Raw genomic sequence first — 13837 nt, 5'->3', positions numbered from 1 at the left:
ACGTGGCCCGGCCGGCTCAGAATGCTCCGGTATGTACCTCCAACTACATGAGGGACGACTCATGACGTGTATACACGATTCTCAGGCCGGAAGTTAAACATACTAATCAGCATGAATCAGACACAACTGGTGGGTGGCTACTTAAGGGAACGGGAGTGTGTGTGAATGAGAGGAGGAACAGGACGACACCAGGACGCAGGTTAAATGTAAGTCTGGACAATCTATTGAAAATTTACATCACTGTAGCATGTAGTGTGTTTCACACCATGCTTGAATTTTTGCTCACAGATCCCTAAGTGACGTATTGGCCCGTATCATGTGGGCTCTCTTTCCTCCTGACTGCACGGGACATTGAGTAAGTGCTGATTTGAAGGAGATATAGGGGATACAAATGCATTGTACTGTGTCTAGTACATGAACTGAGAGCATTTTTATTTCTTACAGGTGGGACATATCAAATGGGTCCCTTGGTCCTATGCCTAAACATCATCTGCGTCTCTGGTCCTGTTGCCTCACCTTATCTTAAGTATCTTTAACCTATCTTGTGTGATGGTTGCATTTCTGACCATATAATTCTTTCTGTGATGGTTGTATCTCTGACCACATATGCCCCCTGATGAACCTAGTGATAGGGGAAACGCGTTGGGGCTTCATTTAGAACCAACCTGGGAATGCATTGACTGGTGCACCCGGGCTTGGCTCTATAGGGTATAGGTGATATTGATTCAATTCACCCTACTGTATCGATCTTGATTGGTCCTATCCATCCTAGTGTCCCTGTAGGAATTTTTTTTCTTTCCCACCAGGGACACATGACTACACCTACTTATGGTCTGTGGAGCAATTTTTGTTAATTGTAAAGAGGAGGGTAAACGCAGGGCAGTCAGCCCAGGAACGAGGACAGGGAGTCTCCACCATAAGGGGACGTCCCTGGGCTGAGGTTATAGCCAGGGTGAGCTTAGGGAGAGTATAGGCATACCCATTGCTCCCATTTTGCTGCCCTGTGTTCACTCATCCCTCTCGTAGTGGAGTCTTTACGACTAGCTCCCAGACATATCCCTGCATCTATTATTATTGTTGTTTGTCTTTTTCACTTATGCACTGGTGAACCACCACAGTGGTACCTTTTTTATGATCTGACTAGTAAAAGTTATGTTTTAAGGGGATCAATACTGCTGGACATTATATTCCACAATAATAATGGATTCGTATCCACATCCTGCACTGCTAGAAACACTCGCAACTGATCAGGAATCCTGTCCTGATCTTTCAGGAGGGTGAGCCAGAAAGGGTGAATTCTCAGCTTCGTCCCAGACCTCCTTTCCCGTGAATCATTCAGCCTTACTAATAACGGCGCATGATCTGAGACACTCCTGGGACCATGAGAAATATCTGACAATCCCAGGCACACCTCAGGGGAACCAAACACGTAGTCGATCCTAGACATTGCACCGGAGGAGGGAGTGAAACAGGAATACTCTATGGAGTCCGGATGTTTCTCCTTCCACAGGTCCAACCATCCCATCTCCACAATCCAGGACGCCAATAAACTCGGCGCACCAGACGGCGTGGAAACCGGATTAGCATGGAATCGGTCTAACCTCAGGTCCATAACCATGTTGAAATCCCCCACATACAGTAACCCAGCATGTGGATATTGAGCGACAAAAGTAGCCGCGGTCTGCAGAAGTGACATGTTAGCAGGTGGGGGGCAATAAATGTTTAAAATCACAAACGGCATAGTATTCACATGCGCATGGACAAAAATATACCTGCCCTCTGTATCAGACTCAACTGCATGCGGCTCCCACCTAATAGAACGGTTAACAAGTATGGACACTCCTCTTGAATGGGAAGTACCAAAAGAGTGACTGGACCATTGGACCCAGGGTTTCTGTAATCTAGATGCCGTTTCGGCTGTGAGGTGGGTCTCTTGTAAGCAAAGCAAATGTGGGTTATATCTACGGACATGCGCAAACACGGATATTCTCTTACCCGGAGCTCCCAGGCCCTTCACATTCCACGACATTAACATGAAGGCAGCCATATCACCTGTGTCATCCAGCTACAAACAAGGCCGTCTACCCTCCAGGGACCCCTGTGCAGACTCCTCCCCATCATGTCACATATATCCTGCCGCCTACTAGCAATGTCATACCATACAGTGCCCATACACAATAAAACAACATAAATGTGAACCAACCATGCCTTAAACTAGCATTAAAAAACATTGCATAATACCAAAATACAGGTAATATCTCCTGTGTGGCTACATATTCAGGGACCAGCATGTCACGGGGTGGAAAACAGAACATGCCGGTATCTGACCATCTCCCTTAGCACGATATAGGTCGTGCTTGCAGCTATCATCAAATGCATATAAACAGTGAAACAGTATAACTCACGCCGAAATCAGAATGTCAGCCCGGTGTCTCGTTCGGGCAACTAAGCACCACCCGTATGTGCAGAATACGTCCCGGCCGACCCTTAAGGTCCCTTGGGTATAACAAAGGTGGGTTGCTGATGTGCTGCCGTGCTTTATGGTGGTGGCGGTGATCTTCGCCTTTTCCTTGCGACCCAGTCATCCGCCTCTTTGGGATCTGTAAAAAAGATTGATCTGTCGCCATCCACCACCCGCAACCTGGCGGGGTAAGCCATAGAATATGGTAAGTTCATGTCCCGAAGTCGCCTCTTCACAGCAACGAAGGTCGCCCTCCTCTTCTGCAGGTCAGCGGAAAAATGGGGGAACAAAGACACCTTGGCATTCTCGTGCATGACGGTCTGCTTTTTCCTGGCGTGGGTAAGGATCAAATCACGGTCTTTCCAATTCAGCATGCGGGCCAGGAGCGGTCTAGGCGGGGCTCCCGGAGGCGGCGGATGCGCCGGCACCCTGTGGGCCCTCTCAACTGCATACGCCATAGAAAATGCCGCCTCAGGAAAGGTCGATTTAAACCAGGCCTCCAGAAATGCCGCAGGATCCTGCCCCTCCGTCCTCTCAGGCAGGCCCAGTATGCGCACGTTGTTCCTCCTGGCCCTGTTCTCCAGGTCGTCGCACTTTTGCTGCCATAAGGAAACTGAACCCTCCAAGGCTTGGATCTTGGCAGGCAGCGGGCGTGTAAGGTCCTCCAGCTCGGAGATCCCATCCTCCGTCCCCCGCACTCTGTCCCTTAATTGCTGGACATCATGCCTGAGGAGGCCCACATCCATGCGTACCTCTTCTATCTTAGTCGTGAGGGAGGTCTGGCACACCAATATCGCGGCCATCAGCTGATCATGCGCCTCTTTTGGGGTAAGTTCCACCGCCTCAGGTTCGTCCGCAGCCGCCTGCAACGCCGCCTGACCTCGGTTGTGCTGAGAGCGGGGCGTTCCACTCGCCGCGGCGCCATGTTGGGTCTCCTGGCGCGCAAATTCTTTCAGCCGGTCCGCCGCGGCTTGCGCTTTGCTGGGGCCCATCACGGACTGTAGGAAGGATCCAAGCTGTCGTCTGCCGCTTCAGGTGAAGTACAAAGCTGCTCTAGCACTCAGGATGGCTCAGGATGGTAAACGGGAGCCGGAGCTCAGATCAGGTGCGACCGCTCATGTCGGCCGTTAGCCACGCCCACTAAACCAGTTTTTCATACTGAGTACTACACAATTCATTTAAAGTATTGTGCCTAACCGTTTGGTTATGAGTATAGAGACAAATATATGTCTTTATTTTAAAGAGGACCTTTCAATAGAATAATACATCTAAACTAACTACACAGACATGGAGAGCGGTGCCCAGGGATCTCCCTGCACTTACTGTTATACCTGGGCGCCGCTCCATTCTCCCGGTATAGCCTCCGGTATCTTCATAGTTAGGCGAAGGCTCCACCCAGGGGAACCTGCCGGCGTCTCATTCTCCCATGCGGTAGCGCTGGCCGATCAAAAAAAGCCTCTCAGGCTATGAGCTGAGCACTGCGATTGGCCAGCGCTACAGCATGGGAGAATGAGACGCCGGCAGGTTCCCCTGGGTGGAGCCTAACTATGAAGATACCGGAGGCTATACCGGGAGAACGGAGCGGCGCCCAGGTATAACAGTATGTGCAGGGAGATCCCTGGGTGCCACTCTCCATGTCTGTATAGTTAGTTTAGATGTTTTATTCTAGTGAAAGGTCCTCTTTAACAGATTGGACCCCGAGTGGACGTCTGGTGGGCAGGGTCACAGTGACAGAATTCTCCCTTACAATTGACTGGTTGGGCTTTGGTAGCTATAACATGACCACACAAGTGGACTATAATAACAATAAGTTGAGTGCTATTAGAACCCTTATCAACTGGGTAATTTTGTTCTTTGTATATACAGAACATAGGTATCAACAAGTGTATACACACCAATCCCCTGAGACAGTCTATTTACTTTATTGGCCATTAATTATTTTATTTTCTATTATTGTACGATCTCACTATAGCTAGGTGTTTCGGCTGGTGTGAATGGTAACCCCTTGAGGGAGTGGGGGACCCAGGGATGGGTCACTTCACATCCCTCCACTTTTTGGTCAGATGTACATGGCAAATTGCCTCCTCCTACAGGTAGGATGGAGATGGCATTTACCATACGCAATGGCGGTCGCATGGAACAAAGGGGCATCCCCCCGTCCCCCGGGGGGTGCCCCAGTCCTATTGTGACCAGCGTGCTGCGCTTTTTGCTCCGGCCAAAAATCCTGAAGACTTGCCGCAAGGCCGGATCTGGAATTAATGCCCATTGAAAGGCATTGATCCGGTCCCGGCCTTAAGCTAAACGTCGTTTCGGCGCATTGCCAGATCCGACGTTTAGCTTTTTCTGAATGGTTACCATGGCTGCCGGGATGCTAAAGTCCTGGCAGCTATGGTAAAGTGTAGTGGGGAGCAGTATACTTACCGTCCGTGCGGCTCCCGGGGCGCTCCAGAGTGACGTCAGGGCGCCCCACACGCATGGGGCGCTCTAACGTCATTCTGGAGCGCCCCGGGAGCCGCACGGATGGTAAGTATACTGCTCCCCCGCTCCCCACTACTACTATGGCAACCAGAAATTTAATAGCGTCCTGGCTGCCATAGTAACACTGAACACATTTTGAAGACGGATCCGTCTTCAAATGCTTTCAGTTCACTTGCATTTTTCCGGATCCGGCGTGTAATTCCGGCAAGTGGAGTACACGCCGGATCCGGACAACGCAAGTGTGAAAGAGGCCTTAATTAAGAGTGTTGAGTCAGATAATTGTCTATTTGATAACACCCCCAGTTATATATCATTATAAAACACTGTATGTCTTCTCATTTATTGTCCGTCCTATGATATAGTTGAACTACCTAGATGCCTAATATTGCGCTAGACAGCTGCGTATTTGTGCGTGAGCCCCTTCTTGAGCGCTTGCGCAATAGGACCATGGACTAGCAGTAAGCAGGTGCACCTGCGTGAGCTCTGTCCTGGTGCATCTGCGCACATTGAACGCGCATATGCGCATGCACTAGTTCCGCTCTGGCACCCGGCGCACTGTGAAATAAGGGACGCCGATATACAAAAGTTTTTGGACACGTATTCTGTCCCGACACGCCTGCGCAAGCGCACAGGAGCTAAGGGGACGCTGACTTACTGGCGTGACACCTTGGGATATGATGACCCTACATCCCACCAGCATTCCACTGGGCGTTCTAAAGTAAGTGCTGATTTGGTGATTTGAAAGGATGCCTTACCCTATACTATTTTAACATTGCTGTGATTTGTTATGACATGTGTGGTAGCCCCTCCTACAAGGAGGATATTTAAACCTGGTAATGAGTTATTGTCAGTTGCTTGAAAAAGACCGCTCTGGTCGAAATATTGCATACATTTGATGGAATAAAGGATACAAAAAGAGACGAGAGAGTGCTGCGGTTTCGTTGATTTATGGATGCCTCCCTCCTGGCAGACGCAATGTCGGAGGGGGAGATTGCAGATTCGGACTAGGATGTGGATCCGGAACAGTCTTCTGCTTCTGCTATATCCTTTGCCCACTGAGTGTGTGGCGAAATGTTCCTCTCCTCCAAAAGGTGGATCCCCAGGTCGCTCGCCTTGCTTAAAATACGACTATTCCAGTAGCCGACGGATCCTCTCTCCATGACCCTGTGGAACATCGCATAGAGTCTCTCGCCAAGTCCGTCTTTACGGCCAGTTGCTCAGCACTACGGCCCATTTTCACTTCTGCCTGGGTGGCCAAAGCGGTTCTCGGAGTGGGCCCTCCGTTTGAACCAGGACTTGACGGTGGATCTTCCCCCAGCTGAGCTTTAATCCTTGGCGGTTCTAATCTCTCAGGCAGGGAAATATCTTTGTGAGGCGGCCCTGGACGCTGGGGCTATGGTCGCACGCTCCTTGGCCCTTGTGGTATCTCTCTGCCGAGAACTCTGGCTTAAAGTTTGGGCAGCAGATTCCTCCTCTAAGCGATCACTTTCGGGCCTTATTTTTGCTGGGTCCCGACTCTTCGGTATCCGACTAGACAAAATCATTTCGGAAGCGATGGGTGGAAAGAGCACCCATCTTCAACAGCCAAAAACAAAGCGTATATTTCGTCCTAGGGCTTCGGCTTCCCATTCTCAGTCCTCTGGCACCCGTCCAGCGGCTAACATGTCTGCCAGGCTGCCCACACAGGACCAGCGGAAAAAAACGTCTTTTAAACCCCAACCAGTCTGGCGCCCGCGTGCTCAGCAGCCACGTTCCTCTTCCAGCAAGAAATCTTCCGCATGAAGGAGCGCCCCCGCCCTCGCGGGTGGGGAGTCGTCTCCTCCTTTTTCAGGAGACCTGGCGGGCTCACATCTCGGACACATGGGCACTCGAGATCGTAACCTCGGGGTACAAAATAGAGTTCACATCCACCCCTCCCAACTGTTTTTTCCTCTCACAACCCCCCAGTTCGGGCTGCGGCATTCTTCCAGGCGGTATTCTTCCCTCCTCGCACAGGGTGTGATAACTCCAGTTCCTCTGGAGGAACGATTTACGGGTTTTTATTCAAACCTGTTCATGGTTCCCAAAAAATATGGCGCTAACCGGTTTACCACCAGATCTCAAGGTGGTAAACCGGTTAATCCGTGTTAACGATTCAGAATAGAGTCCCTTCACTCCGTGGTTGCTTTGTTGGTTTTAGGGGAATTCCTAGCGTCCATAGATATTCAGGACGCCTACTTGCACATCCCCATCGCAGCCGCCCACCAACGCTTTCTCCATTTCACTATTCAGTCGTGCCATTACCAGTTTGTCGCCCTGCCCTTCGGCTTGGCGACAGCTTAGCAGCTATTAACTAAGGTACTCACTCCCCTCCATGCCCTTCTGCAATCCAGGGGCATTACTCTGCTCCCCTATCATGACGACATCCTGATCAAGGCTCCAACAGTCGCTCAGTGCGAAGGAAGTCTACGGATCACCTTTGGCATGCTCTCTCGCTTCGGCTGGCTGGTGAACCTTCAGAAGTCTCCCCTGCGTCCCTCCACACAGATCAGGTTCCTGGGCATGATATTGGATTTGGGCGCGGTGTTGGTACTCCTCCCTCCAGACAAGAAGCTGGATCTTCAGCGGTCGGTCCATCTTCTTCTCCAGTGCCGAAGCCCGTCAATTCGCAATTGTATGCGGATACTGGGTGCGATGGTAGCCTCCTTCGAGGCAGTTCCGTTCACACAATTCCACACCCGGTCATTTCAACGTGCCATATTGTCGTCCTGGGACAAATCCTCGGATTCCCTGGATTCACCTGTCTCGACAGGTACGGTCGGCACTCAGATGGTGGATCGCACCTGCGCACCTGGAAGTGGGGAAGTCCTTTCTCCCAGTGATATGGACGGTCATCACCACGCCAGCCTTCAAGGTTGGGGCGGAGTTTTCGCCATCCGGACAGTCCAGGGCGTTTGGTCTCCATCGGAGTCCAAACTTCCCATCAACATCTAGAAGCTCCGGGCCATTTGGAGGGCCGTCCACTCAGGGTACAGTCGGACAATGCCACGCTGTAGCTTATATCAACCACCAAGGGGGGACCCGCAGCCTTGCGGTGATGAAGGAATCCGCAAAGATCCTACAGTGGGCGGAAGCCCATGTTCCGGTGATCTCAGCAGTTTACATCCCGGGAGTGGACAATTGGACAGCGGATTTTCTCAGCCGGACGACGGTGGACCCTGGGGAGTGGTCCCTCCATGCGGAGGTGTTCGAGGCGCTCTGTCTTCGTTGGGGCCAACTGGACGTGGACTTGATGGCGTCCAGACTCAATTACAAGATCTCTTGCTTCTTCTCTTGCGCAAAAGACCCCAAGGCGTAGGACGTAGACGCGCTCGTGGCGCCATGGGACAGTTTTTCTCTCCTGTACGTCTTCCCACCCCTTCCTCTTCTGCCTCGGATTCTGCACAGAATCAGGATGGAGGGTATCCGGACGATCCTGATCGCCCCGGATTGGCCTCGCCGAGCGTGGTACTCCGACCTCATTCTTCTTCTAGGGGACACACCGTGGCCCCTTCCGCTCAGGGCCGATCTTCTCTCACAGCGTCCGGTCTTCCACCAGCGTTTAGATACACTACATTTGACAGCATGGCTATTAAAACCTTCCTTCTAAGGAGGAGAGGTTTCTCTGATACGGTCATTCGAACGATGATCAAGGCCAGAAAACCCACGTCGTCCAAAATCTATTACAGGACTTGGAAGTCCTTCCTGCATTTCTGTGAGGAACGTGGTCTCCCTCCCAGACAGTTCTCCCTTCCTATTATTCTGGCATTTCTTCAGTTCGGATTGGAACCTGGACTCGCGCTTAGTTCATTGTAGGGACAGATCTCAGCCCTACCATTGTTTTCCAGCGTTCCCTGGCTGGGTTAGGCCCTGTCAAGACATTTCTGCAGGGGGTGGCTCACACAGTGCCTCCTTATCGTCCCCCATTGCATTCTTGGGACTCCCCCATTGCATCGCTCCAGGATACTCCATTCGAGCCTTTGAGTGCGGTCTCTCTTCACTTTCTCTCCTGGAAAGTGGCCTTTTTAGTGGCCATCACGTCGATCAGGAGAGTTTCGGAACGGGCAGCCCTTTCTTGCAAGGAGCCCTTTCTGGTGTTTCACCAAGATAAAGTGGTGATCCGCCCAGTGCCTTCTTTTCAGCCGAAAGTGGTGTCGGCCTTTCATGTCAACGAGCACATTGTTTTTCCCTCGTTCTGCCCGCAGCCTTCTCATCCGAGAGAGCGCATGCTCTATCGGCTTCATGTGGTGCGGGCTTTGAAGATCTACCTGTCCGTTTCTGATCCTTTTCGGCGTACGGACTCTTTGTTCGTAGTCCCTGAAGGTCCTTACAAGATATTGGTGGCCTCCAAGGTGACGATTGCCAGGTGGATTCAGTCAGCGATTGCCGAGGCATACCGCTCCCGGGACAAGGCACATCCCCCTGGGATCACAGCCCACTCTACCAGAGCGGTCAGGGCTTCTTGGGCTCAATTTCACCATGCATCTGCGTCTCAATTGTGTAAGGCTGCGACTTGGTCCTCCTTGCACACGTTCACAGGATTTTACCAGGTGCATTCTCTGGCCTTGGCAGATGCTGCTCTGGGCCGCAGGGTCTTGCAGGCCGCAGTGTAGTAACTTCCGTGAGGGTTCTGGTTTTCCCTCCCCGTGGACTGCTTTAGGACGTCCCACGGTCCTGTGTTCCCCAATGATACGAGCGAGAAACTAGATTTTTGTGAACTCACCTGTAAAATCTCTTTCTCGCTTAGTTCATTGGGGGACACAGCACCCACCCAATTTTCTTAGTGCGGCATGTAGGGGCAGTTGGTTGCCAGTTGGGACCACGGTTCTGGTTTGGTCCTAAGGCTGTGTGCAGTTCTAGTTTGTTTTTCAGTTTACTTTCTGCTTCTCCTACTGCTAAAGCACAAACTAATATGCTCTCTCCAGGCTGGAGGGGGTATAGCTGGCAGAGGAGGAGCTAACAGTTGTCAGCCTAGTGTCGCTTCCTAGTGGCAGCAAATAACTATACCCATGGTCCTGTGTCCCCCAATGAACTAAGCGAGAAAGAGATTTTACAGGTGAGTTCACAAAAATCTCGTTATTTATATATAATAATAATAATAAGGTTTAATAATAAAGTTTTAATAATGAGGTTTAACAGAAGAAACTTATTTTTTTTTACTGCACAAACTAAAATCTAAGTAGAAACTGAAAATACGTTGAAGGGGCAATTCCTAGCTCACACATTCTTGGAATGCCTACACCTCCAGTGCCCTCACCTGTTGGAGTATGAGGGTCCTGGCAGATTAACGCCAGTTGCTTTCCCCCAATGAAGTCTATGAGAGTTATGGGAAGAGCTGAGAAAGCATTTCTCAATTCTATCAATTCACCAGTTCTATGGGATAAGCAGTAAGTATGAATCACAAAATGGGTAGTCACGTGACCAAGCAGTGATGCGTCATTGGCTGCAGTGGCACACACAACGCCATCTGTCTGGAATTTTACATGACAGAGACCAAAAGACCACTGAAGGGAGCAGGTGAGTATCATGTTTTTAACGGGTACAACATGCTGTTAATGACAGTTAAAGGGATTCTGTCATCAGATTTGAGGCCTATAACCTAAACATATGGCCAGGTCCCTACTAATACCCTGAATCCGAAACTGACCTTATTAAATGCGCCTGTGAGCCAATAGAGCCGCCTACCTCACGTCATCGCCGCCTCTCTAACCCCAGCGCCGCATACGCTCTCCTCAGCCAGATGCCGCGCGTGTGGACTCCTGGCAGCGGCCTCGTTAAGCGAAGTGTGCATGCGCCGGGTGGCGCACTTCGCTCAAACCTGCCTTGACCGCCTTATTGCAGCGATTTCAGAGGCGGCGCTGAGGTTAGAGAGGCGGCGATGACGTGAGGTAGGCGGCTCTATTGAAAGGGAGGGCGGCGATTTCTAGTCGGAAGGCGGCGCTGAGCACCAAAAGGAGATGGCTGCAGCCGGGCACCCTGCATGATGAGACGTCCCCTTGGACACATTTGGTACGTGAGTGACACGTTATATAAACCTGTTTTATATGATAATAGAGCCACAGGCGCATTTAATAAGGTCAGTTTCGGATTCAGGGTATTAGTAGGGACCTATATGTTTAGGTTATAGGCCTCAAATCTGATGACAGAATCCCTTTAACAGTTCAAAAACGTGGACAACCCATTTAATCAAAGGCTTACACAAATAAATTAATGTCAGAAAAATGAATACTTACAATTTGATCCTTTCTTCAATAACGACAGAATAATTTTCACAGTTTTCTTCGTCATCCCAGTCTCTCCAAAGGTAATCAAAAAAGAATCTAAAATAAATACAATGATTAACTGAAGCAAAATGTCCAAACGGCCCAATATGATAGTATGTGAAGCCTAAAAACAAAACTCACACTGGATAACTTACGTCTTGCAGTCGAGCAGACAAGTTTAAATCATGGTTGGGGGAAATACTGACACTAAATAAAGGGTGATTCAAAGAAGATGGTAGTTAAAGTAATGCAAATATTTGTATCTGCAAGAACGGGGTCTGTTGTGAAAGTACAGCAGAATTTTCTGAACAAATTTGGCAAATGTGCTCTGTGTAGAAACTGCATTTCTGTTGGGTGAAGCAATTTGAAACCACTGGCTATTTAGGCAAAGGGAAAATTCTGGGAGCCCAAAGACTTCAAGAGACAGTGAACAGGTTTCCATCTGTGTACACGCATAGTCTTAGAAAGTTGGACAGGCTGACTAGTATGAAACTATTCCACACAAAAATACATGGCTTGTGTACAGTATGTAGTTCATGGGACTGTACAGTACTTATTACACTGAGAAGCAATGTTAATCCATGTTTTTGTCTTTTTGTTGGTATACTTTATAATGCTTTTTGTTCCCTCATGGTATCAGCACTCCTCCCATTCGGCTTAAGGGTTTTCAACTGGTAGGAGACTGCATAAGGGTTAATAAATTCCTACTAGGTCTCGGCTGGAGTTCCTGAGAGCTCATGGAAAGTTGAACTTTTGACATCTGTTCACTTTGTGCAATACTGCATGGTTGCTGTGCCTGTGGGTTGGTGGGGCCCAGATCCAAGGGGGCTCAGTCTAACAGCAGGGGTGCTGTTGAACTGCAGGGTCATGCCGCCCGCTGGTGCAGTGTTGTGGCATCAAATTAAAATAGGTTACCAACTCGTAGAGGCAACCTTGATGTGATGACTGGATTTATGCATTTTGACCAAAACATATACAAATACCGTGTATAGAGTATGTGGATTATAGCACTGTGTAATACTAATTACACTGAGAAGCAACAATAGATTAATGCATAGCATGTGTGATCTATGTTTTCTCTTTTTGTTGGTCCACTATGAAACTCCAAGAGCAACAAACTACAGTATGGTATCTTATGAACGATTCACCAAATTCTGACCTGGCCTCCATGATCACCAGATCTAACACCATGCAACTTCTCTCTGCAAGGCTACAGCAAGAACTCAATGTATCTGCACCTCCAGGCACAGGATCTGAACGACCTGAGACAATGCATCACTGAAAAAGTGGAGTTTATATCCGAGGATATGCTGACACGTCTGGACAGAACTGGAGTACTGTCTAGACATCTGCCATATTACCAATGGAGCTCACATTGAACATGTGTAGTGTATAGATAAAACTTGGATAGTGTATCTTTTCATGTTAATATACTTGTGTTCTGTTCTCTTCAGTTATGAATACTGAAGCTATAGTTTTGCACTATTCTTCAGCCTCAACCTGTACATATAATCCCTCTTCATATCAACTTCCAGAGACTGGATGTTGATATGTGTGTTATCCTTGTGCTTTGTGTGGTCATGTTATCAGATGGCTAAATCTTAAGGCCCCTTTACATGGGGTAATCTTTTAAGGCAGGTTTACACCGCACAATGTTACAGCCGATTGTAGGGAAGGAAGCGTTCCTTTCCGACAGTCAGATGCTCGTTCAGTGAAGGATTTACATACAGCGATCTCATTCACAGCATGAGGATAAGCAGTCGCTATTCCAATTCCCATACAGAATCATTGTTTCTGGGCAGCAGATCGCTGTTTAGATTGTATGAACTGGCTTCCTAGAAATGATGATGAATGTGCCTGCATCACCTGATGAATGAGCAAAATGCTTGTTCATCGGGTGATCAAGCATTTTGCTGAACAAGCATTTTGCTCATTCATCAGGTGATGGGCGCCACATTTAGATGGGTAGATTGTCGGGAGCGAGCGTTCCTAATAATCTGCCTGAGAATCGGGCAGTCCACCTTAGTTCAGACATAATAAAATATTGTTTGTAGGCAGCACATCCCCTAGTGTAACACAAGGCATGTGTTGCCAACAATTAAATTTTTTTCCAAGATAACCCCTTTAACCCTTACACACATTTGGACATAACTGTACGTCCAAATTGTAAGTAACTTACTGCATTTGAACGTACAGTCACGTCCAATCTGCACACCGGGGCTAAGTGTCACAGCCCCGATGTCTCCGCTCTCCCGGAGAGCAGAGACACTGGGGAAGTCGGCAAGGGACCAATCAGCGTGGTCCCTTTCCAGCAAGCACTCCGATTGGTTAGTATCTGCAGACTAACCAATCGGAGCGCTTCATTGAGAAAAATGCCGGTTTCAGGCTGTGATCTCCACGCTGGAGATCACAGCCTGAAATCAGGCATGACTGCCACCTTGCCCCCAGTGCCCGTCAAATTTAAGTGCCCCCACATGTGGCCATTGTCCCCCATCGCCCCCAGATCCACCCTGCTGTGATGTCCTCTGTGCCGGCTCTGATGGCAGCAGCTCAGGAATGGAGCCGCCGCCATCAGCAGAGAGTGTCTGCTGTAACTTACAGCTGACACTCTGCTGCT

General features: G+C 49.3%; 1 protein-coding gene across 1 annotated transcript in view; it reads right to left on the bottom strand.

The window, feature by feature from the left end:
* SHCBP1L (SHC binding and spindle associated 1 like) overlaps positions 1-13837 on the bottom strand; it is a 116780-nt gene that overhangs the window by 59946 nt on the left and 42997 nt on the right. Inside the window, exon 3 of the mRNA XM_044302388.1 lies at positions 11191-11277. Within this exon, the coding sequence (XP_044158323.1) occupies positions 11191-11277 (87 nt within the window). The remainder of the gene's footprint in view (positions 1-11190; positions 11278-13837) is intronic.

This window comes from Bufo gargarizans, chromosome 7 (assembly GCF_014858855.1).
Source record: "Bufo gargarizans isolate SCDJY-AF-19 chromosome 7, ASM1485885v1, whole genome shotgun sequence".
In the NCBI taxonomy this organism is placed as follows: Eukaryota; Metazoa; Chordata; class Amphibia; order Anura; family Bufonidae; genus Bufo; species Bufo gargarizans.
Note: the sequence above shows the minus strand (reverse complement) of the source record. Positions and strands in the feature narration are given on the sequence as shown.